The sequence below is a fragment of the Magnolia sinica genome, chromosome 7 (genome assembly GCF_029962835.1).
Source record: "Magnolia sinica isolate HGM2019 chromosome 7, MsV1, whole genome shotgun sequence".
NCBI lineage: Eukaryota > Viridiplantae > Streptophyta > Magnoliopsida > Magnoliales > Magnoliaceae > Magnolia > Magnolia sinica.
This window is the reverse complement of record NC_080579.1, coordinates 10750242-10777291: the sequence shown is the minus strand read 5'-3', so window position 1 is coordinate 10777291 and position 27050 is coordinate 10750242. Positions and strand designations below refer to the sequence as shown.

Here is a 27050-nt window from a genome sequence, read left to right as displayed (position 1 = left end):
TATACACACACACACCACACGCACGCACACACGCACACACACGCGCGTACAGGGGGTCCCACCGTCCAGGGTGGACGGTGCGGACGGACACGTACAGCAAGGTAGGCGCCCCCCCCCCCATACATCTCTGTGGGTCCCATGTGGGGCCCACCATAACGTTTATCTCCCATCCAACCCGTTCACAAGGTCGCACGGGCCTGGAAGAAGAGGAAAAATGAATTTCAGCTTGATCCGAAACTTCTATGGCCCATAAAAAGGATCTCAATGGTAGAGTTCAATCACCGCTGTTTTCTTGTGGTGTGGGCTGCCTGAGGTCTGGATCTGACTGATTTCTGGAGGGGACCCACCTCAAGGGGTGGTCCACCTCATGGACGGCGTGGATACAAAATATACATCATGGTGGGGCCCACATGAGGGGCCGTGGGTCCCTGCACGGACACTGCTACGCGCAGGCAGCGCCTGCGCCTCTGGCGCTGTCAGCGGCAGCATAGCTGCTGCTCTTCTATTTATTTTTATTTTTTAAAAAACCCATTTTTCAACGGTTTTTCATACGTGGGGCCCGCATTAAGGAGATCCGAGCTTGCCATCGATCCCCATAGCTCAAGACAAGAAGGATGAGCCCAATATTCAATATATTTCGGTGAATAAAAACAGCAGTTGGATTTTTAACGGTAACCACCACTGTTTCTCATGCTATGGCCCACCAGTTACTCGGATCTGCTTCATTTTTCGGCTCAACGCCTAAAATGAATTCAAGAATGGAATGGACGGCATGGATTGTCCTCATACATCAATGTGGGGTCCACACAAGTGGACCACCTCAATGGGGTGTGAACCAAGCTGATATTTGTGCTTTCATTTCAGTCCAAGGACGTCCCTGGACAGGGACGGCCTATGCATGTTGCATGCACAAGGTGGGCCTTGCTCCTATGGGCCACCAAATGGATGAACGGTAAGGATAAAACATACCTTAAGGTGGGGCCCATCCAAGTGGGTCACATGGCCACCCCATCACACACAAAGATAAATAAATGAATAAAAAAAAAAGAGGGAGAAAGAGAGATAGAGAGAGAAATGGGACACGCATGATGGAGGGCTCCGCCACTATGAGCCCTCCCTTTCAAGCAATCATACATCGAGTGGGCCCCATTGCATGTGGGCCCACCAAATCAAGGATCAACGGTGGAGATCCCTTCTCCACCAAAATGAAAGGTCTAGATGACCCTTTCCAAGCTAGAAAATAAACATCGTGATGGGGTTCATAGAGAATGGCCCCATCACGGAATGATCATGAAGATCAAGGTGGGCCATCGACCACATCTTAAGGTCCCAAGTGAGATCCATACCATTGATCGGTAGGCCTCACTTGGTCCATCATCAAAACATGAAAAAACCTATCCTATAAGGCACCCACCGTCCGATCTTCTTGGTCCGTTGGAAAGCCGACCTCCTTGAGCTTCACTTTGATGGTGGGAGATGAAGATTCAAGGGCTAAGATGGAAGATTTGGGATGGAAAAGTGGGCCACACACATGCACTCTCTCACATGGAGAAGCTTGGACGTGAGCTCTCTCCTTGGTTGCTTGGAATTGATTTGAGAAATGAGAAAGAGAGAGGGAGAGATGGGATGTAAAGAGAGAGAGTGATGGATGTGAGGTGATGTGTACTTGACTAGCATGGGTGTGTAAGAGAGAGGGTGAGAAAGGGTTGACTTTGGAGAGAGAAAGCATGGGTTGCTTGTACTTGACATGAGGTGATGGATGGAATTGATTGATGGGATTGATTTGACACATTGAAGAGATTCTCTTGGGATTACAAACGCGCGGCGTTTTCTTCGAAATAAACGCCGGCTCACATCTTCCTGCCAGGGTATCGGATCGGTGCGAGAGACGCGGCGTCGGAACCGCGGCGACGGTGCGGTCGCAAGGGTACAAGTCTTGATTTAAGCCGACTCAAATCTACAACATACGACTTAGGGTCGATCGCAACGTCAATTATACGTCACGGGATGTCGAAATTTGACAGGAAGGATCGCGGGACTCGATGGAACAGAACGGACTAGGATACGGGTCTTACAGCTCTCCCCACCTAACAAGAAATTTGTCCTCGAAATTTGCACTATCATCACAACTCAACATAACTCATAAGAGAATAGGAAATATAATATCATATATAATCAAAACACATACATCATACAATCAAACATCGAAAAGATGGGGATAACGCTCTCGAATCTCCGCCTCGCGCTCCCAAGACGCCTCATCCACACTATGATGGCTCCACTGCACCTTCACCAGGGGAATGACCTTGGTCCGCAGGACCTGCTCCTTTCGATCGAGGATACGAACTGGCTGCTCAATGTAAGAAGCGTCCTCACGAACCTCCAACGGCTGCCAATCAATAACAGGCACGATGTCTGACCCACACTTTCTCAACATAGAGACGTGGAAAACGTTGTGGACACCAGACAACTGAGATGGTAAGGCAAGCCGATAGGCCACAGCCCCAGCGGCCGGTGATCTCGAAAGGTCCTATAAATCTCGGGGCAAGCTTGCCCTTCACTCCAAAACGAACCACACCCTTCGTGGGTGAGACCTTGAGATACACATGGTCCCCAATGGCAAACTCCAAGGGACGACGCCGACGGTCAGCAAAACTCTTCTGCCGGCTCTGAGCTGTGCGCATCCTCTGCCTAATGATGTCGATAACCTCTGATGTCTGCAGCACAAGCTCAGGACCTAAGAGACGCCGCTCTCCAACCTCGGTCCAACAACTCGGAGATCTGCACGGTCTGCCATATAATGCCTCAAAAGGAGCCATGCCAATGGTCGCCTGATAGCTGTTGTTGTACGCGAACTCAGCCAATCGCAGGTGTTCGTCCCAACTACCAGAGAAATCAATCGCGCAGGCCCGAAGCATATCCTCAAGGATCTGGTTGACCCTCTCAGTCTGGCCATCGGTCTGCGGATGATACGCGGTGCTGAGCTGCAAATCAGTCCCCATTGCTCTCTGAAAGCTCCTCCAAAACTGAGATGTGAACCTTGGGTCTCGGTCTGAAACGATCGAGACAGGAACACCGTGCAGTCTCACGATCTCATCAACAAACATCTTGGCGAGCCGGTCCGTATGCCAAGTCTCACGAATTGCCAGAAAGTGTGCCGACTTTGTCAGACGGTCCACGACAACCCAGATAGCGTCATGACCACGCTGAGTCCTCGGCAAACCCATGACAAAATCGGTAGATATGTGCTCCCACTTCCACATCGGGACGCTCAATGGCTGCAATAGACCAGGGGGTCTCTGATGATCGGCCTTGACACGCTGGCATGTGTCACACTCGGCCACAAAACTGGCTATCTGGCGCTTCATCCCCGCCCAAAAATACTGACGCCTCATATCGCGATACATCTTCGTCGAGCCAGGGTGGATAGAGAATCGCGATCGATGTGCCTCGGTCATAAGGTCTCGGCGTAACTCAGGAATATCCGGGACACATAATCGGCCTCTGAAACGAAGTCCACCATCAGAACCAATCAGCCAATCTGTCTGACTCTCAGATGCTGCCTCTGCTCGGTGATCCTGTAACGACTCGTCTGTCTGCTGAGCCTCGATCACCCTTGCGACAAGAGAGGGTTGAATCGACAGGCTCGATAGCTGAACGATAGAAGACCGCAGACCAAACTCGAAATCGTACTCTGCTATATCCTCGAGCATCCTCCATTCCTGAATCATCATGAGCGCCACTAGGCCTCGTGGCTGACGGCTGAGGGCATCCGCCACCACGTTCGCCTTGCCTGGGTGGTACTGGAGATCAAAATCATAGTCCTTCAGGAGCTCCATCCAACGCCTCTGCCTCATGTTCAGCTCGGACTGAGAGAACAAATACTTCAAGCTTTTGTGGTCGGAGAAGAGCTCGAACCTCACCCCATAAAGATAGTGTCTCCACACCTTCAGTGCGAAGACTACTGCTGCCAGCTCCAAATCATGCGTAGGGTAGTTCAGCTCATGGACCTTAAGCTGACGAGACGCATAAGCCACCGGTTTCCCGTGCTGCATCAGGACAGCACCCAAACCAACTCGCGAGGCATCGGTAAATACAACAAATCCATCACTCCCAGAGGGAAGAGTGAGGACAGGAGCAGACGTGAGACGGTCCTTCAGCTCCATAAATGCCTGCTCACAAGTATCGCTCCACACGAACTCGGCACCCTTCCGAGTCAACCTAGTCAACGGGGCTGCAATGCGAGAGAATCCCTCAATAAAACGTCGGTAGTAGCCCGCTAAACCAAGAAAACTACGGATCTCGGATGCGTTCGTGGGCTGGCCCCACTGACGTACGGCATCAATCTTTGAGGGGTCCACTGCGACACCCTGCCTCGTCACCACATGACCGAGGAACTTCACCTCCTCCTGCCAGAACTCGCACTTCTCCAGCTTCGCGTAAAGCTGGTGTGCACGGAGGGTCTGCAATGTGATCTCCAGATGCCGCTCATGCTCCTCACGGGTCCTCGAATAGATCAGAATGTCGTCGATGAACACCACAACAAACTGGTCGAGATATGGACGGAAGACCTCGTTCATCAACTGCATGAACACAGCGGGCGCATTGGTCAGTCCGAAGGACATGACCTGGAACTCAAAATGACCATAGCGAGTCCTGAAGGCTGTCTTCGGGATATCCTCATCTCGAACCCGAACCTGATGATAACCGGACCGCAAGTCTATCTTCGAAAAGAACTGCGCCTCCTGCAACTGATCAAACAAATCATCGATCCTCGGAAGCGGGTACTTATTCTTGATTGTGACCTTGTTGAGCTCGCGGTAATCTACGCAAAGCCTCAACGAGCCATCCTTCTTCTTCACGAAGAGTACCGGTGCTCCCCACGGCGAACTGCTCGGACGGATAAAGCCTAACTCGCGCAACTCGTCCAACTGCTTCTGCAGTTCCCGTAACTCCAACGGTGCCATACGATACGGGGCCTTTGAAATAGGCGCAGTACCAGGCACAAGATCAATCTGGAACTCAGTGTGCCGACGAGGTGGTAACCCTGGAATCTCCTGGAATATATCGGGAAAACCACAAACAACCGGCAGCTGTTCAATACTCAAAGCAGCTGGTTCCTCAACGGCACACGATAACAGACAAGAAAGCAACTCTCCTCTGGGCTCGGCAACAAACTGGAACTCTGGCACGCCGGGTATATAGAACGACCTAGCAATCCAATACGGCATGATACTCGGCGAGCCAATCCATGCCAAAGATATCATCAAAATCGGTCATCGGCAATACGAATAGGTCCGCAGCAAAAAGATATCCCCAATCGAACGGGCAAGACGAGCAAAATCGGTCTAATATCGCAGTCTTCCCTAAGGGCGTCGACATCGACAAACCCTCACGGGCAGACTCCATTGGCAAACCGGTCGATCGGCAGAACTCGGCCACAAAAGAATGAGATGCACCGAGTCAAATAATACACGTGCAATGCATGCGAAAACAAGGAGAGTACCCTCGACGACCCCTCCCGATGACTGAGGTCCTGCTGCGCGGCATAAAATCTACCCTGAGCTTGCTGGGAGGTGCAAGTCCCCTCTGAGGTCTCTATTGATGCTGCTGCCGCCGTGGCGGCCTGATCTGCTTCTCTGCTGCTGTGGGGGAGGCCTTGGAGGCCGGTGATGTGGCCGCCGCCGCCGTGGTGGCTGTCGTGGAGGCCGATGCGGTGTCCTGAGCCGCGCCGTGGATGGGGACAGCCCCGCACGCGATGTCCTGCCCTACCGCACCCAAAGCAAGTACGGTAAATGGTCCCGAAGGTGGTGCTGGGGTATTGTTGGTTGGAATGCTGGGCGGGTCGTGCGTCATTGCTGTGGCCGATGCCGCCTGCTGGGAACTACCGAGGGCGCCTTCCTCTTCGATCTCCTCCGGTCACGGGCTCTCGCAAACCGCCCAATCCGACTCATAAACCGAGCCCTCTCCACAATCTGCTCAAAAGTCGGAAGCATGTGTCCGATCACACGACTCCCGAGGGCAGGACGCAAACCGTTTTCAAAACGGCGGGCCTTCCGCCTCATCATCAACAAGATACGTCGCGAATCTCGATAGTGCGGCGAAACGTGCCTCATACTGAGACATCATGTCTCCCTGGACTAAAGTCTCAAACTCTAATGCGCTGCTGTTGCACATGCTCAGAAAAGAACTTCCCGGTCAAACCGGTCTACAAAGTCCTCCCAGTTCCACTTGTAATCGGCCGCTGCCGCTCGGGCGACAGATGCCCACCAATGCCGAGCCTCACCTTACAGAAGGAAGGTGGTAATGGGACACGCTGCTGGGTCGTACATCTCATGGTGTCAAATATCTTCTCCACCTCGGAGCACCATATCTCTGCTGCAGTAGGGTCAGGCTCGCCTCGGAAACGCGGAGGATCGTGCTGTCGGAAGTCCTTGAGAAGGGCGCTCGCACGCTCCTGCTCGGCCTCGGCTGGTGTAACAGTGGGACGTCTGCTCTGCCCCTGAAGAATAGCGGTCATCGCCTGAAGCATCTGCTGCACCTGGGTGGCACTCACGGGTACGGTCGGATCCGCACCGGTCTCAGGTAAAGGAGTGGCATCCTCGGGCTGAAAATCAGGAATATCTGGTGGCGGAACGAGAGTCGCCGGTGGTAGAGCGGGAGCAGCAGCTGGTGGAGGAGCGGGGGTCGCAGGTGGCGGAGGGGGATTCGCTCGGGTCGATCTTCTAGCCATTTGTCCTACAGGAAGGAACAAGGGCCTATCAGCCTTGAGAATTCTCGAAGGCATGAAGGTTAAGGGTCTAAGTCGAAAAATCGCGAAGTTATTCCGACTTGGAACCTATACATTCTAAGTTCATAGCAGATATGTGATGTGATCCTCAGGTATTCCCAAGTCAGTCCCAGTCCAACTGTCACGCCCCAAACTCGGAAAACGGGCTCACAAAATTCCCGATCGCCGAATCCGGTGCCGACAGCCTCCGTAGTGCCCCATTTTCGGATTCCGGCATTCTCATGCCAGGTTCCGATCCTGGGATCCTACAAGGAGGGTTTTCAGTATAAATTTTTTTTTGTAATAGAGCATAACCACAAGCATAACCAAGTCACAAAACAACATCACCACATATCCACTAAATCAAAAACTTTAAGTACAAAGCGTATGAAAGGGAAATACAAGGTGATCAAAAGCTTCAAAATAAACTGATGTGCACTCCTGCCTCAGTGCTGTCCAACACTACCTGCACGCAACGGTCGTGCATAAGCTTACAAAAGCTTAGAGGGTACTGTAAGTGTGTGTGCAAGGCTAGCGCCATGTGTACAATATCAGAGTAATGCGGAAGTATGCGATAAGTCCATGAATGCTATCAGCTGTACCAACGCTATATGATGCAAGACATGAATGCTGTCGGCCATGCCAAGGCCATGCGATGCGAGGCCTATGTAGCCAAATGTCATATGCGAGATGCGAAGCAAGCATGTCAGTCCTCATCAAGTACACATATCAGTACAGTTCCTCTCTGGATATCACCGGGGTCTAATACACCTCACACTGACTGCCTCCTCCCTAGCTGCACAGTCAAGCAAGTGGAAGAGACCACACTATCCGCCTGACCAGTAGTCTGCCAATACCTACCCGGCTCGTCGATAGCGGACTCATTTACGAGCTGGTCAAACTCAGCCTAGCTTATAGCCCCCTCACTCGGGCGGATAAGGCCACACCCCCTTCCAACCGACCACGAAACAGTGGGAGAGCAGCCTCACGGTATTCGGCACTCGGGCGCTCGTGTATCCACTCGGTCTAGACGTTGGAGCATCTCCTGGTACCAAAAAGGTTCTGGGACTTTCACCCAAGGACATCCTAAGTGCCCACAGTGCTAGAACCAAGCATTTCCGGTATCCGATACGGCCATCCACGATGTGTATGTGGAGCCACGGCCCTGATGTCGCTAGGGCGTACAGTGATCAAGTCACACATATGCAAGATGCATGAGTCACACCGTACAATCATGCAGCAATCTCATGCGTACCACGCAATCATGTGGGGCACTCCGTCTCATAAGGAGTCCCGTAAATGTCTCAGCCCAACGGCTTATACTATGATCAAGCATTCCTCATATCAAGCATACATATGATGCATATGGGCATGTATCATGGAGCTATACTAAGCATGTTATAAAGTCAGGAACTATCAACAAGTATGGGCCTATCAATGGGCCTTAAGGAGAGTTACAATGCGGACATTTAACCAACATTGTATTTACAATGTGGACGTCAAACCAACATCGCTCCCAAGGCATGGCTCGCCATAAAATACCATTATACAAACCATATGGAATCACACATTGCAATGGACCCTAAGGACATCCCATTGGGCCTCGACCCATGGGCCTTAGACACATTAAATGGGCCGTATCACATGGGCCTTACATTCGTCAAATGGGCCGCATTAATGGGCCTTACCAACGGGCCTTATGTATATTGCAAGGGGCTATAACCCACGTGCCTTAGAATATATCAGAATGGGCCTAATCACATGGGTTTTACATTCATCAAATGAGCCACATTAATGGGCCTTACCAACGGGCCTTATGTACATTGCAAGGGGCTATAACCCACGTGCCTTAGAATATATCAGAATGGGCCTAATCACATGGGTTTTACATTCATCAAATGAGCCACATTAATAGGCCTTACCAACGGGCCTTATGTACATTGCAATGGGCTATATCCCACGGGCCTTAGAATGCATCACAGTGGGCCTTGTAACATGGGCCTCAAATACATTGAATGGGCCCCATCACATGGGCCTTACATGTATACCAAGGTGGGCCACACCAAAGTACAAGTGGTGAGGATGATTTCCACCATTAAAATCCCTAAGGCCCACCAACAAATATATATTATATAATATAATATATAATATATACAATATAACATATATAATATTATATATATATATATATATATACACACACACACCACACGCACGCACACACGCACACACACGCGCGTACAGGGGGTCCCACCGTCCAGGGTGGACGGTGCGGACGGACACGTACAGCAAGGTAGGCGCCCCCCCCCATACATCTCTGTGGGTCCCATGTGGGGCCCACCATAACGTTTATCTCCCATCCAACCCGTTCACAAGGTCGCACGGGCCTGGAAGAAGAGGAAAAATGAATTTCAGCTTGATCCGAAACTTCTATGGCCCATAAAAAGGATTTCAATGGTAGAGTTCAATCACCGCTGTTTTCTTGTGGTGTGGGCTGCCTGAGGTCTGGATCTGACTGATTTCTGGAGGGGACCCACCTCAAGGGGTGGTCCACCTCATGGACGGCGTGGATACAAAATATACATCATGGTGGGGCCCACATGAGGGGCCGTGGGTCCCTGCACGGACGCCCGCCTACACGCGTAGGCAGAGCTGCTGCCCCTCTTCTATTTATTTTATTTTTTTAAAAAAAAAAATCCGTTTTTCAACGGTTTTTCATACGTGGGGCCCGCATTAGGGAGATCCGAGCTTGCCATCGATCCCCATAGCTCAAGACAAGAAGGATGAGCCCAATATTCAATATATTTCGGTGAATAAAAACAGCAGTTGGATTTTTAACGGTAACCACCACTGTTTCTCATGCTATGGCCCACCAGTTACTCGGATCTGCTTCATTTTTCGGCTCAACGCCTAAAATGAATTCAAGAATGGAATGGACGGCATGGATTGTCCTCATACATCAATGTGGGGTCCACACAAGTGGACCACCTCAATGGGGTGTGAACCAAGCTGATATTTGTGCTTTCATTTCAGTCCAGGGACGTCCCTGGACAGGGACGGCCTATGCATGTTGCATGCACAAGGTGGGCCTTGCTCCTGTGGGCCACCAAATGGATGAACGGTAAGGATAAAACATACCTTAAGGTGGGGCCCATCCAAGTGGGTCACATGGCCACCCCATCACACACAAAGATAAATAAATGAATAAATAAAAAAAGAGGGAGAAAGAGAGATAGAGAGAGAAATGGGACACGCATGATGGAGGGCTCCGCCACTATGAGCCCTCCCTTTCAAGCAATCATACATCGAGTGGGCCCCATTGCATGTGGGCCCACCAAATCAAGGATCAACGGTGGAGATCCCTTCTCCACCAAAATGAAAGGTCTAGATGACCCTTTCCAAGCTAGAAAATAAACATCGTGATGGGGTTCATAGAGAATGGCCCCATCACGGAATGATCATGAAGATCAAGGTGGGCCATCGACCACATCTTAAGGTCCCAAGTGAGATCCATACCATTGATCGGTAGGCCTCACTTGGTCCATCATCAAAACATGAAAAACCTATCCTATAAGGCACCCACCGTCCGATCTTCTTGGTCCGTTGGAAAGCCGACCTCCTTGAGCTTCACTTTGATGGTGGGAGATGAAGATTCAAGGGCTAAGATGGAAGATTTGGGATGGAAAAGTGGGCCACACACATGCACTCTCTCACATGGAGAAGCTTGGACGTGAGCTCTCTCCTTGGTTGCTTGGAATTGATTTGAGAAATGAGAAAGAGAGAGGGAGAGATGGGATGTAAAGAGAGAGAGTGATGGATGTGAGGTGATGTGTACTTGACTAGCATGGGTGTGTAAGAGAGAGGGTGAGAAAGGGTTGACTTTGGAGAGAGAAAGCATGGGTTGCTTGTACTTGACATGAGGTGATGGATGGAATTGATTGATGGGATTGATTTGACACATTGAAGAGATTCTCTTGGGATTACAAACGCGCGGCGTTTTCTTCGAAATAAACGCCGGCTCACATCTTCCTGCCAGGGTATCGGATCGGTGCGAGAGACGCGGCGTCGGAACCGCGGCGACGGTGCGGTCGCAAGGGTACAAGTCTTGATTTAAGCCGACTCAAATCTACAACATACGACTTAGGGTCGATCGCAACGTCAATTATACGTCACGGGATGTCGAAATTTGACAGGAAGGATCGCGGGACTCGATGGAACAGAACGGACTAGGATACGGGTCTTACACGCATGAGGGAGCGTTGTGGCGAGGGTATGCATCATGTCATGCTGCATATATGCGCATTAATAAGATTACTTAGACGTATGTGATTGTCTGCTTTTCATTAAGACCATATTATAATTGATGCCTGTGATAACTTGAGACTAATAGTACCCACTGAGTTGATCACTCACTCTCACTCTGGGACGGTGTTTTAAAACACCAACCAGACCCGTTTATAGATGCAGGCGGTTCAGGGGCAGAGGAGCCTGGTGAGGCGAGCTTCGACGAGGAGGACGAGCTATCCTACTTCCAGTTGATGGAGGGCTCACCACCGGCTTAAGGGGCGGGATTGGATGGCCGGGCAGTGGGCTCAGCCTTATTCTTTTTAGACATAATATTCTTTTGTTGTTTTAGTTGGGCAACGCCTTGTGCGACCCATTTATTTTTTGGACTTGTATATATATGACAGACCTCTTTCATTTCAGCAGACTTGCGTGTTTATGTTTCATGCTCAGAAAATTTTAGGCTGCGCAACTTAAACAGATTTAATGCATATTAATAAAAATCTGTTAATGGTGACTCTCGGGAACTCGGGAGTTGAGCGTATGCGCGACCTCCGATTTCCAGGGTGTTACATCAAGGAAGGCAACTTCAACCACATCGATCGTCCCATCTCCAACACTAATAAAGACGGTTGATCTTTCTTTTTCTTTAATAAAAATGGTCGAGTCGGTTCAACCTAAACTGAAGTGTCAGAAGACCACAATGATTAATCCAACCAAGAGTTCCAACTACTGCTTCTATTCCAATGCTTACAATTCCTTCAACCATTTCGAAGATATGTAAACTTAGACCTCTTGTAACGCTTTGCTCTGTTCTGCCTACAATATCTGGTCGAACTGCTTCATGTATTTCCTCTTCGACCAAAGCTATTACAACTTTGAGAAGTATTACAAAACTAAAATTTAGCCAAGTATCCCACCTGGTAAGTATTCTTAGGAGATGGAAGAGGTGTATAAGAGACAAAAAGATGTTAATGTAATAGGGCATTTAATAAATAGCAGCGTGGAAATGAAAGATTAAATGATCATAATCTTCCTTTTGACTAATATCTCAAGCCATATTGTCATAATCCTCTTTATTTTTCTCGCTTCAACTGAGCTTTGGCTTTATTCGTCGAGCCTACCAAATTAAATTTCACCACCGGTCGACCGATTTGTTATCGTCGTTGTTTAGTTAGATATAAGTGGATCCTATTCCAACATTATGCTATTTCCTTTTTGTAATGATTGTGTAGTTTCCTTTATTCATTTTCTTTATTTTTCAAAGCAACTAGGCAACTCTCGGCCGCTGACAAGTCAATTGCTACATCAACTCCTTAGGTCGATGTGTCTATTTCAGACATTACAGTCGACGCTACTTAGTCTATGGCTAAAAAACTTGAAGTTTTTAATTCAGAAAGGACCACAAGCGATATTCCTCAATCAACAAATCAAATTGAATGTCAAACTTAAGAGGAGATAATAATATACTAGCTTATGGAGCCCTTTAGTCTTCTTTTACAATCAATAACTACTTCACTCGCACCTGATCAGGATCAAAAAATCATGAAATTAGTCGCACCAACAACTTTATCTTCCGTTTAGCTTGCTTCTTCTTTAGAATCGACCGATCAAGTAATCACCCCAGTCGATGGACATGAGATTGCTCTTCTATATAGGCAGAAATACTTAAACAAGAGATATCTCAACCAACTAAAATTGCTCCTGATTGAGGTACATAAATTATGATGGTTGACGTCTTTAATCCTCTGGTCCCATTGGTAGATGATTCTCATGCCTTGTTTTCTTTTTCATAAGAACTGTTTCTTCTAGAAGACTTATTATCTTCCTTCGATCAAGCCCTCCCGCGTGACATCCTTGTGTGCGATTCTTCTATACTTTCATAAAAAAATTCAACAACTACAAGAGGAATTATGAATCATCATTCATTCTGGTGCTGCTGACATCATTGCATTAGGATCGATTGAAAGACTTAAATTCCCCATTTATTAATACCAAACTCTTACTTGATCAAATGAATCCTTCTTAGCTACGCTACTACATTGTATGAATTTCTGAGCTTGATTTATGAACACCATAATATAATCTTTGCAGTCGATAGACTTGAGGTTGAGGATTCAATTATTTCCTTAAAGATGACTATGATCACAGCGGCTAAGGAGCAACTTAATATAATATACACTAATTTAAAAGAATCAGACGCATTATTTATCGATATAAAATCATAAGGCTGAAGGACACATGTCATTGTATGAACTTAAAAAATGGATAGGATAGGATAGATTTCTCACTAACACGACAGTAACCCCACCACACCTAACTTCCTAAGGTAGGAACTTTGTTGTCACCGGCTATTTGTGTCCATCAAGTCAACCATTTGATCCATGTACTTGTCAAGTCCCCGCGTGGATTGCTTTATTGTTTTTTTTAAAAAATAAAAATAAAAAATCCTAGACATCCCTTCCTAATGGAGAAAAGAACGGCTATAAAAATAAGGCCAAATTTATGATGGATTGGATCATCGGATCGATGTCATTTTTGCATGTTAGCGAATAAAATGTGTCTTGGACTCAATGGACAGTTCAGATTGATCGATCCGACCGTCCAAAGAACCCAATACAACTAGAGCACAACACACTGTAAAGCATTTCTCATTAATTTTCAACCTAGATGTCATTTTAAAGAAAAAATATGCAGTACATGCCAGTCCATCTACCGCACTTGCTGAAGCTTGGATTGCATGTCTAGAATGTTCACATTGTGGACCCCACCATGGATAGGCTGTAGTCCAATAATTGTTGAATACACAATCTTCATCATCCATTCAATAGTTTTTTGGCTGTTGATCATGAACTTTTATGTCATCTTTGGATTAATTTTATTCTGCAAGCTTTAGATGGGAAGATAACGACCGTCCATTTGATCCGATTTCTGGCCAGTTAGTAACTAATCTCTGAGTCCACCAAGTGAATGTTCTAGATCCATGATTTTTATCATGGATGTACTGGATCATTCCTCTATAAACTGCGAGAGAGGAGTATTCCAATACAACTCCCCAGAAACCATATAAATGGACCTGGTGGTGCCACGTGTGATTGCATGGAAGATCAGCAGCAGAATCTAACCTTTCGCTGGGCGCGGATTAGATGCTGACAAGGTCAGTGGCCAAATCGCTAGAAGTGACGTCACCAAGCTCTGTGGACTCCCCCATGACGCATGTTTTGTATCCATACCGTCCATCCATTTGAAGAGATCGTTTTATGGCATGAGAAAAAAATAATGAGATTTATCTAAAGTTCAAGTGGACCCCACCATATAAAACAGTGGGGACAGTGACATCCACCGTTCAAAACTTGGTAGGGGCCACAGAAGTTTCCGATCAAGCTTATATTTTTGTTTTAACTTCATCTATCTCTATGTTAACTTATGAATAGTTTGGATCTAAAAAATAATTCATGGTGGGCCCTATAAATGTTTCAACGGTGGGTGTGACTGATCCCATGGTTTTCTGCGGTGGGTCCACTTAACTTTATATCTATCTCATTCTTTTTATCATGCCATAAAACGATATCTACGAATGGTTGGACGGTATGGATACAACACATGCATCATGGTGGGGTCCACAGAGCTTGGTGACGTCACTTCAGTAGCGCTTTGGCTACTGACCTTGTCAGTATCTAATCCGCGCTGGACTGTAGTTTGTAGCCTCTTGATTGGACCGTTGGAATTGTCGGCTGAGATCAATTCCTGGGTCAGTGGGCAATCCAAAGTGGGTTTCGAGAATTGAACGGTCGAGATCATTAATCATATTCTAAAGTAGGTTTGAACGAGAGAGGTGTCGGATAATTCTTCAAATCCACGTAACTCAGAAATGATCCAATGCTCATAGCATGATAGCGTCGAAAGTTACAGTACTCCTAGTTGCATTCGAAGCCGTGGACCATCCATTCCATTTCTAAAATTGGACAGTCAGGATTGATTATACAAACACAGGCTCAATCAACAATTTGAGTCATCTATTTGTTAGAGCTCATCATGGATTGGCTATTGATTCTAAAGAATTAGTTTTCTTAGGCAATCACAATCATCCCATCCATGCCTTCGAAAATGGATGGATATAAAAGAACAGGGCCAACTTATGGACGGATCAGATTATCCAGTCAGTGTGGAATTTCTGGAAAAGCTACAAATGGTCAGACAAACTTGTGATTGAGCCGTCGAAGCTTCTGGATGCAACGAGGAGCACTGTAACTTATCCTACCCTCAGAGCACCGGATCATTTCTCCTCTCCAGGAGCAGTCAAGGAGGAACTTTTTTCATTCCCCGTTCATTGATAACATTTAAAATTTGAGAAGTGGTCTCGTAGTCCGCGGACTACCGAAGTGAATTTCAAGTACGCTAGTCTGGCCATACATTTCAATGACCAGATTTGCATAAGTGTTATAGGCCCCACCATTTACACGCTATTTTCAAAATATGGGTTGTAAAGAAATGATCCGAACCCTACATTCTATGGACAGATGAAATCGTAGAATGATTACCGTTCATATTCAAGTCCATTTTCCCAATGGTCATGATCATCTCTAAAGAAAATATATAGCATGTGGCCTATCAATGGTAGACCCTACCTCAAGATCAGGTCTTACACTGGTCAACGTGGCCCACCTGGCGTAATGAGTTCTAAATTTGGTAGTCCGAGGACTACCCAAGTTTGTACGTCTTCAAATTTTCTTTAGAAAAAGAGAGCGCAACGGATAATGAGAGCGACACGTATGAAAAGTGTGTCGTGCTTATCACTTTCCGTAAAAATTTATTAAAGTATGATGGATTTGGATTGGCTCGAGAATTTAGAGGAAATATGCAGTCCTTGGATTACATGCCATGGCCCACCTAATTAATGGTACCAAATCACTCACATGATTCATATGGTATACAGCTTATCTTCCTTTTCAGGATCTTATCAGGCCCATTTGGTCTATCTTCACTAGAACCGTTGGTTTTAATCATGTTGGAACCTGTAGGCTGAAATGTATGTAACTCGCCTACATCAAGATGACTTGATCACTGAGTCAACTCAGTTTTGTGCAATATTTAAAACCATGATTGTAACTTAGCATCAACATTGGATGGCTAGGATCATTTGACCACTGTAGAAAATTGCCCTTCTCATGATGAGAACCCATGTCCTCACCATATCAATGGCTAAGATCAATTGAGAAGCATCTCCTACCATCTAAAGGTAAGGGTGGTAGTGGGTTTGCCAGCATGCCGATCCCAACTGAACCTAGCTTTGGGCTTTGGGCTTTGGGCTAGGATTGGACCTTCCATGCATGGATCAATCTTGGACATGGGCTCGAGTCGGTTTAGCTCAACTTGGCTCAACTTAATTTGATTGGACATGACTTTATATTTATTTGTTATATCGCACAAATATGTTATTCTAATCATTTTAATGAACGAATAGATTTTTATATTTATGTGTTGTACCTTAAATATATTATTCTAATAATTTATAATTAAGATTTAATGATGATCTATACATTTGATTCTTAGCCATTAAAATTTTCTTTTCTTGATATAAATTCATATATGGATAATGATGACAACAATCACTTCCTTAAGTGAATTATCTTAAATTGGGCAATGTAACATAGAGTCCACAACATGGATGGCTCTGATGGAGAAATCTATATGCTGTGTCTAGTTGTGGTGACAGATGGTGTATCCAAGCCCTGAGAGAGGCTAAACCAATGAGATAAAAGATGAGGAAACTTTGATACTGTGGCTGAGTTTTATGGAATATACATAAGCACTTAAAAATTACATACACGAAATTAAATTATTCAAATTGAATTGTCCAACTTATGTCTAGAAGGTTAGAAGTGTCATGAACAAAAAATTATGTAATTATCAGATTGATAGATATTTATTGGATGGTTATCATATTTCGATAAACAAGTGTCCATGAATCAGAGATTAAGATTGTTCGAACAATCTGATTCTCGGCCTGGGACTTAGATGTGTTGTGTTACACAATTTCATCCAATTAATTTGAGTTACTACATACCAAGTGTACATTTTCTGAGTGCCCTCATATCAAGCGTTGTACACTCTTTAAAAATATGGTTTTCTAATATGAATCTTGTTGTTAGTTTTGTTCCATTTAAAAAGGCATGGAGATTATTCAATTGTACATATGGCATGTTGTCCCACTTGAATTTGAGTGAAATAATCTATGCAAAAGAGAGATGGGGGTCCCATTGAAGGTGGCAAGATTGCTGGTTTTGAACCCGACGATCTCGCCGCATCGATGCGGCAGGCCTTCATGATCATCCTCATGCAACATTGAGGGAGATGATGCAATCAGTAATTCAGCACCAGCAACAACAACAAATACCAAATCTAGCTAATTTGAACAAGACAATCTTAAGATAATCTTTGCACTTTGATTTGCTTCTAGGCTTTTCATTTTTATTCATTAATAATGGAAATGCAGTTAGATGGCTTCTTGGGCTTAAATATATGAGGAACTTTGGGTTATTAGAAAAGAAACCTACTAAACTTATCAGATCACTCAGCTATGCATGCCAAGTCGAGGTGAGTAAGGCAGGTCCTGGGCTAAGTCTACTACAAACCAAGTTTAGAATACGATTAGGGTTGAGTTGCCTCAGCCTAGTTTTGAGATGAGTCAAGAGTTTTTGAACTATGGTTCTGAGATACTGTTCCACGATACAATTGTAAGAATATTGATCTCTATTAGGGATGAAGCATGTCCCAAAATTACTTCAGATAAAAAAAATCTTAGCCTCTGATTTCTAGCCTATATATATAAATAGATAGTTAAGAAGAGAGGTGCAACAACTGTGAATAAAATTAATATGACTTTTTAATCTGAGAAATTTTTTGGGACATTCTCTATCAAAGATGGAGCTCAACAAATCAATGGTCTGATTTTATTATTATTTTTATTATTTGAATCAATGGTATTGATCAATCCACCACTGTTCCCACTTGATCCGAAACGAAAACACATATATCCTATGCAAATTTGCCAGTGAGCCATGCATCATACAAGTCCTTAGTCATGATTTGCACTTATATTATGAAATTTAGCAAAGGAAGACAGTTCAATTTTGGTTTCTTCTATTTTTGGTTTGAGAACCTACACACATCACAGCATGTCATGCAAGCTCATCTTTCATGCCTGCATGCCACTTGTGTAGGAGACTCCTACCATGAAATGGTAGGGTCCATCACAAAGACACCCATCTCAAAATTCAAGATATGGACCACACCTGTATGGTGAATTAGACCGTCTGCTGTCCATTACAATTCTGTAACCTGCCTAATAAGCCAACCAGCCTGCAGGTTTTTATGTTAGGCAATTTTGATGAGGCACTTTAAGTGATTGATTCTCTTTTTAATTAATTAAGTGATTTTCATGATGGGTCTTACTGTTTGCATGGTACAGTTCGATGTCCTAAATAAGTGGCATGTTGAAGGGAAAGACGGGCCTTAATTAGCCCATTTTGATGGCATGAATTTCCTCAACAAATGCCCATAGTATATCCATCTTAGTCAAATGCATCTCTTAAATGTTAGAAGTTATATGTATATAAACATGGTGGGGCTCACACACAGCTTAGAAGGCTTTTAATATCACTTGAGTTTTGGATTAGCCTGATTTTTGGGCCTAATGAAAGTATAAAAGAATAGTTCTAATTCATGGCTCAATTGTAGATAGAGTATGTTTCAACATTGAGGTCACGGGTTCAAAGCTCTATGTGGAGCTGTGCGATAGCGTTTTGAAAAAAAAGGTGGTGGACATCTTTCTTTTTTGGCCGTCCGATCTTGAGAGTCTTGACCTAATTAAGATCAAATGAAGGTCCCTACGCTTTGACAACAATCAACAGTCCATTGTGAATCTCCAGAAAGATTGTTAGAGATTTTTGCCGCATCTAACTGCTACTACATGTGGACACCAAGTCCTAGCCGTCTGATCAAATCATGTGAATGAATCACACCAGATCACCTTTCATTAGAAAACGAATGGCCATCCAACCTTCAAATACTAAGAAATATATCCATCCACTCCATGGTGTATACTACATGCATGGTCCAGCTTTTTAAAATACAAAATAACACCCCCAAGAAAAATCACATTTCCAAGCTGCTAGTGTGATAAAAAGGGGAATGTATCAGGTCCAGCCGGGTTTACCATTACTTACCGTCCACCCACCACAGAACTTTTGATCTTTCGTTTGAGTGCAACATGCAACTCCTCCAATGGGTTACCTCCACCACGTGGATTACTCTGTGTAAAGATCAGTTTCATCCACTGATATTCAAGTGGGCCCCACCAAAAAAATGTCTAAAAATTGATATGTATCAAAATAGAAGTGTGGTACACTCAATGAGTGGATGTGGCTTATTTTCACGCTATGTGATCTTCATTATGTTGAAAACTGATTGGATGGTTTGGATGTCACATGCACATGAATGTTTGGAAGTTATCCACTGGATCAGGCATTTGCATCTAACCTTGTTGTACCAAGACCTTAATCTTGATTTGATTTCGATAATTCAAGATTAGAACGGTGCTTTTGTAATCTAAGCCTGAGCTAGAAAGGGTTTGAAGGTCAAAATCACTCCAGCCAGCATCACCACATTTAAAACAAAGAAAACTATCTGATCACCTGCATTAAAACAAATTAATCATGATTAAGATATAATTACGAAGCCAACGGATGAGATTTATTTACTGAACAATGTATGGATACTAAAAGCATGTTTTATAGTTTACAGTCTGAATATGCAGAATGCTCCGGTGCTCTCTAGCACTATAAGATCATTACACAGAAATATATCCAATCAACAACTTGTTCAACCATATTATCGGGGGCCATGGTGGATTGCTTATGATTTCAATAAGTCACTTTTGTAGGCAATTCTAACCATCCATCCATGGCTTGGAATATGGATGGCTACAAAAATAAAGAAAAATCGAAGATGGATTAGATCATCCAATGGTTGTGAATTTTTCCTAAGAACCCACAAAATGTGTTCTGGACTAAATGACCGGTTCAGATTGGCCGATCGGACTGTCCAAATGACAGATACAACCAGGAATACTATAACTCATGGTGCTCTGAGAGCATTGGAGCATTTCTTAGCGCTGTATGATGCTCCATGAGGACTGTAAGTTATAGTCCTCCTAGTTGTATCAGTTCTCTTGGATAGTCCATTCGATCAATCTGAGCCATCCATTAACTCCATAATACATTAGACACATACAAAAATCTTACGGATTGGATGTCTAATCCATCTTTGTTTTGGCCTATTTATTAGAGCCATTTAAGTAACGGATGGGATGGTAGTAATTCTTTAGAATAAGAAGCAATCCAACCGATGGATTAAACGGTTGATTTGACTTATTTTGTATAAATTATCTTGATCATCCATATTAAAACCATTGATTTAAGGGTTTGGACCAATTCAGTCACGTTTTCATATTTTAATTGAATATTTTTCATTTTTAAAAAATTATAATTCAAGGAAAAAAATTATTCTTTTTACTAAAATATGCTGATTAAATCACGATCTTATAATTATAATAAGAACAAGAGATTTGTCAGATCACCATGATGTTTACATTAAAGCCCAACGTATAGGTGTTAAACCTAATAAAAGTCTAGATCAATGGATTGGATTGTAGTGGACCACTATAACTACCATGCTTTTAGAGCACTCCAGCATCTCTCCAATACAATAATAGTAAAATCAATTTTTGTGCAAGGATTATGGCATTTTTTAAAGAGTAATGATCCAGTGGGTGCATGTGGATTTGTTGGCATTAATTCATATCTACCATCTGAGCCGTCCATGAAGTGCAGTCTCTTCTTACTCCACTGCCATGCAAAACTAACAGCAGCCAAATAGCTCTAAACATCTGTGGCTGGGACTCATCTATGAATGATCTTGTGTATCCATTTTGCATGCTACTGTCTGGACGGTTTGGATCATCCGATTGTTGTGAGTTTTCAAAGCAGTCTATAAAGGGTGCATTGGATCTAATGGACGGTTTAGATAGGTCATGTGATGACCATGAGTCCAAATGGCACTATGTGCACTGAAGGTCCCCACTAAGCCCACCAAATCATTAGTCTTCTTAAAAAACCTTGATATAATGCAATCAACAAATGAAAGAAGTTGAAAAAAATGCCTGCAACATTGAAGGATTTCCCTCTCCCGTCCCTTGAAAAGAAAGGTTAGACCGTTGATCACAGTTTTCTGAGTATTCGAGTCATGGGTCTAGTCAGCGCTAGGTGAGTCAAGAGGCTAGTCATCTAAATCAGGACCAGTTGGGGATACCTAATTTATATACAATACCATTCTAGCTAAATCGATCAAATATGTGTATGCATATATAGCTAATATGATATAATATGATATCTAACCAATATACAGCTGCATGTACCTATATGCATCAATCCTAACACTTCAAGGGTGACTCTATCAAACTATGTTGGACTCAATCGAGTTGGAGTTGACTCAATGAGTTGGTGATCTGTGTTAATGTCCCTTGACATACGTTTATTCATTTTCCTCTAACAGCTCAATCTTTTAGAAAAATGAGTTGTTTGCCCGATATGTTCTCGTGCAGAGTTTCACCCGGCCCCCAATATGTTCTCATATGGAGTACTGTCAAGATCCCTTGAACACCCTTTATATGATGATGATGATGATATGATCAGTCAGCCATGATAACCAAACTAACATACTTAAGACTAAAGATATAAAAGCAAGAAATCTATAAGCATGTAAATAGCAACTCCTTATAAACAATATGCATGTGTCATATGGACTTAGAACCCATTTATTAGATTTTTTCAATATCTCCTCTTAAATTAAACTTTCTATATATAAAAAAAAAGGAGAAAAAAGACATTTGTTTACTGTCATTGACACATCGAAATGATGTGTGAATAATATTTGGCAATTTTGTTATCCATTTGAAAATTTTGAACTTTACATGCTTCATTTTGATAAAAGATAATAAGTGTATCTTTGATGCTCTTTAGCTTTAAAAACCAACTTTCTTATATATACTCATTTTTACTTTCACATCTCTATTAATGAATTTTGAATTTGAAATTTTGGTCACCCCATTATACGTTGATATTTCAAGAAAATGTGTTTCATTAATACAATCACATAAATACTAGTTTATATCTTCCTCTATGTTCATAGAGCTTTTTCAAGTAAGGTAAAATATTTCTTTTTCAATCATTCTTTTCCATTAATGAAATTCTCTATATAAGCCTTGTTATTACCCTTTTATCACTGGTCAATATCAATGCAGTTGAAACATGAGAAATTACAGTCTACATCACCTTTTTTTCATTTGTCAATATCAATGCAGTTGAAACTTGAGAATTTAGAGTCTACTAATTCTGACTCACCGCTACACACCTTTGAGATGTTAGGATTGTATATAATCCACCTTTTTTTATTTCTAAATTTTCTTTAATAACTTTTTTAATTCTTCAATATTCTACGCCTTTTCGTCTTTAGAAAGGAAAGGGAGTTCTCAATACGGATATCCTCATCACAAGTTTTGGTAGATTCAAAATCATCCACCATATTTTCTGCTTTCTCCTTTTCCATAATCCTAAAGGCATCATAAGATCCTTCGCTTTCAATCCAGTAGATCATTGGCACTAGTGAAATACTAAATTTTTTATTTTTTTTAAGGCCTTCGGGTTTACTTCAAACTTGAAATGGATAAACCAACTTCCTCTACTTATATCTGAATATTTGACATGCCATCTTTTTCAAAGCCATCAATGCTTTCTCAAAATAGATACCGAAACTGCCATATGTATGTGAGAAATTGTTGCAAAACATTTCTTTTCACTCACTCTTTTTCATCGAGAAAATTGTTTGTTGTAGCTCCAGATGCCACTTGTAGGCCCTTTGGACCCCATGTTTGGACCACTTGATGGCTTGGATGTATCGATCTAATATCTAGACTGAACCACCACAAAAGCAACGGTAATAGGAACGAGGAACATTGGAACATAAACACAAATCTTCCAATTACTCATTCACATTCTCAAGTTTATATGTTCCAAGCAATGATATAATCTAGCGGCTCTAAAACCAAATGACACACGTGTATGACTCAAATAATTATAACAAATTAAGATATTATAAGCACATGTAACATGGAATTGAAAGTCCCATTTACTAGAAGCTTCCCACATTAGTGTTTTCTGGATGCCTTCAATCTGTTATAAATAAGGGATCTTGATTGATTGACCGCCTAGTCAATCAATCGAGTGAACCCTAGATTAAACATATTAGTCTCTGGGTAGTTTTGAATAGGTTTGATCGATCGAATTGGCAGGTCGATCGATCGACATAATTAAAAAATACTTATAAACTCTCTTGATAGTTTTAAGCATGTTCGATCGAACAGACATGTGGTTGTCGATTGATTGATGCCTGCATCGACGACGCGCGCAATTTTGCATAATTGCATGATTAATTTTTTATTCTAGGTTTTTTACTATAAATATGGGTGTAATTTGGGATTAGAGAATTCTAAAGAGAACAAGGAGAACTAAGTTGTTTCTAAGATTTCGGAGAGAGAAGCTATGGGTTTTGAAGGGTTTTTCATATGTAAGTAAGATCTATCTCTTATAATTCATTTATTATAATGGATTTATTGTCTCTTTGTGTCATGGTTTTTTTTTTTTTTTCCAGAAGAGTTTTTTTTATATAAAATCATGTGTTTTTGTACATGCTTTATTGCGTTTATCTTTCACTTCTTTGATTCAAATTCAGAGTTTGCTTCCAAGGCTCCCAACAATTAGCTACATTTTAATACCATCAGAGGTAGTTGAAATTAAACTCAACAGAGAAGATTAGTAGTTGTACTGAGACTAGTGGCTGCTAACTACAATCAAGGTACAAAACAAGCCCCTTTCTTCACATTTATTCAAATCAATTTCGTAGGTCCCCAAAAATTAATTTGTGGTGAATTTGTAATACTTTATTTCTCCCTGAATTGCAAGTAGAGACCCTTTAATCACCTCCTTTGAATTTCATCCTTTAAACCTATAACCATTACCATCTACGATTTAGCACTTGAGTTGAATGATCATGATCAACAATCATACATGTAAATGTTGTGTTAGTGATGGGGCTCACCATACCCTTGGCAGGTGCAATCCATCATACTATTAATGGTAAATGTAATAAAATGTGAACCATCTAATTAATAGTACATGTCTTAAATCCATCATAGCCTAAAGTTGCTTTGATCAATTATTCCAAAACTATCTTTGGACGGCCATAGTCATCCAAAATCCATATTTCAACACTTAGGGGAAGCTTAGCAGTGTTAATTTTTTCCTATGCCTTATCAAAGCAGCTAATATTTGTTAGGTGTAAATGTAATTACTAATTGGACAACAAAAAAAACTTCATACCTGGGAGGAACATAGAGTCCTGATGCTTTTGTGCCCAAGCAAACCTGTCAAGTACAACATATTTAAGTGATGGAAGAGAAAGAAGTGTCAAGCAAAATTTGATACGTTGACAAAGCATGACTCTTGATATATAAGCACTCGAGAATTTCACACTTGGCATATATAAAGTAAAATTAGTATAAAGTAAAATTAAATAAAAGAAAAAATATTTAAAAGTCAGTATGACATTTTTGTTATTAATTTTATTTTATAATTTTCTATTGATGTGCTCATGACCATCACCTTAAAATAGTGATGAAAATATCCTAGGGCAATAAAATATGGAGATATACCCTTCTTACCTTTATAAAAATACCATCCTCTAGTTTGGACACATGGGGCTCCTCCAAGGATGTTGGTGTTGAAATACTGTAATTATTAGATCCCTGTAATTATTCTTTCCTATTCTAGCGAGAATGTGGCTGTACATGAGGTGTGAGCAGATTCCTTATTAGAATAGCTTGATTGTAGGATCTATAGCTTGATTATAGGATTCGTAGCGTGATTGTAGGATCTACACAAGTGATCCTCTGCTATATATGTACAAGTACCAATTTATTGAAATATATGAGAATGAATTTTAAGATGGTATCAAAGCTACGAAAAGATTTGCGTCTGTCTAATTGCGTTCTCCATTGACACTACACAACAAGTGCCTTCAAAGCCTGTGGCGCTAGAAGGAGGGCACCATGGTTCAGCCAGAATTTGAAACATCTAGTAACCAATCTGTACCTATTATTATTCAATCTGAAGCTTGATCTTTCAATGTAAGGATTGTACTCAATGAGACAAATTATGATATATGGTCTCAAATTATAGAGATGCATATTGCTGAGAAGGAGAAACTCTCCTTTATTCGGAGAAACTCAAAAATCCCTGCAGTGAACAATGAGGGATATGAGAAGTGGTATGCAGATAATCAAAAAGTCAAAAGATGGCTATTGATGTTTATGTCTCCAGAAATTATGAAGCGATATCTTCGCTTACCCACTGTTCATGATATTAGGAAAGTTCTTTCTAAAGCTTTCTATGATGGAACAGATGAGTTATAGGTGTTTGCCTTGAATCAGAAAGCTTTCTTTGCCAAACAAAAGGGTAGAGCACTATTTATATATTATGGCGAATTGACTGAACTTTTCTATGAGTTAGATCATCGTGATAAGGTGATCATGGAAAGTGAGAAAGATATTGAAGCTTATCGAAAAGTAGTTCAGCGATAAAGGGTACACATTTTCCTTGCTGGATTAGATGGTGAATTCGAACAAATCCGTGGTGAAATTCTACAAAAGGAACCTATTCCTGAATTAGAAGAATGTTATGCATTGATCCGTCATGAATCTATTCGGTACACAATGATGAATGAAGAACCATAAAATATTGAAGCTTCAGTCATGGTGGTATAAAACCGGCAATCTCAAAATCAGCAGGACTGAACAAGGTCCAGCCATCACAAGAATGGTGCTAACAAATCCACCTACAAGTGCACTCATTGTGATCAAACTGGTCCTACCAAGAGTTGATGCTTTGAGCTTGTAGGGTATCCAGAATGGTGGGATCACATCCATGATCCACGAAAGAAAAATTCCATGAAGACCTTCACTGCTACAGTTGTTGAAACTAAGACAGATGATGAAATTGCTGGAAAAGCCTCAACTTTGGCAGCAGCAACGGGTAATGGTGGTAAGTTTTTAAATATGTGTACACCTGTTTCTAATAGTACGTGGATAATTGATTCCTGTGCTAACGAACATATGACATTTGATTCTAAAGATATCTCACGAATTAAACCATCCTCACAAAAGTTTGTTTCCACTGCCAATGGTAGTTCCACCCCAGTTAGTGGGGAAGGATCTTTGCCCCTCACTGATACATTGAGTTTAGATGCTGTTTTAGTTGTTCTTTCTTTGAAATATAATCTGTTGTTAGTTTCCCAGATAACCACTTCCTTGTCTTGTATTGTCATTTTTTAGCCTGACTTCTGTGTGTTTAAGGACATTCGAACAAGGCAGACGATTGGGTGTGGTATTAAGCAAGGGAAGCTGTATTAGCTCGACTTGGCGTCAGATAGTTTGACGAAACTATCTCAAGCTTTCGCGGTGGATGATTCTCAGGATGAGAAGGAAAGATCTGACATCTTATTATGACATTGACGTCTGGGGCATATCTCTTTTGGTTACCTGCAGAAATTATTTCCTCGTTTATTTGGAAGATTTAATGTTTCAAGTTTTCATGTGATGTTTGTGAACTTGCAAAGAGCCATCACACTTCTTTTCCATTGAGTTTGAATAGAAGTCCAGTTCCTTTTATGGTCATACATTCTGATGTTTGGGGTCCATCCAACATCCACATCTCCACCTTGGGTGGATCACGTGGGTTTGTTACCTTTATTAACGATTGTACTAGGTTAACTTGTGTGTGTTTGATGAAGGCCAAAAGTGAAGTAAACTTGCTCTTTCAATATT

General features: G+C 42.6%; 1 protein-coding gene across 1 annotated transcript in view; it reads right to left on the bottom strand.

Annotated features, from left to right (window-relative positions):
* Positions 1-19080: 19080 nt before the first annotated feature.
* LOC131251961 (protein ZINC INDUCED FACILITATOR-LIKE 1-like) overlaps positions 19081-27050 on the bottom strand; it is a 36732-nt gene continuing 28762 nt past the window's right edge. Inside the window, exons 16-17 of the mRNA XM_058252940.1 lie at positions 24550-24593; positions 19081-19749 (exon numbers count right to left, since the gene is read on the bottom strand). Of these exons, the coding sequence (XP_058108923.1) occupies positions 19664-19749; positions 24550-24593 (130 nt within the window). The 3' untranslated portion in view covers positions 19081-19663. The remainder of the gene's footprint in view (positions 19750-24549; positions 24594-27050) is intronic.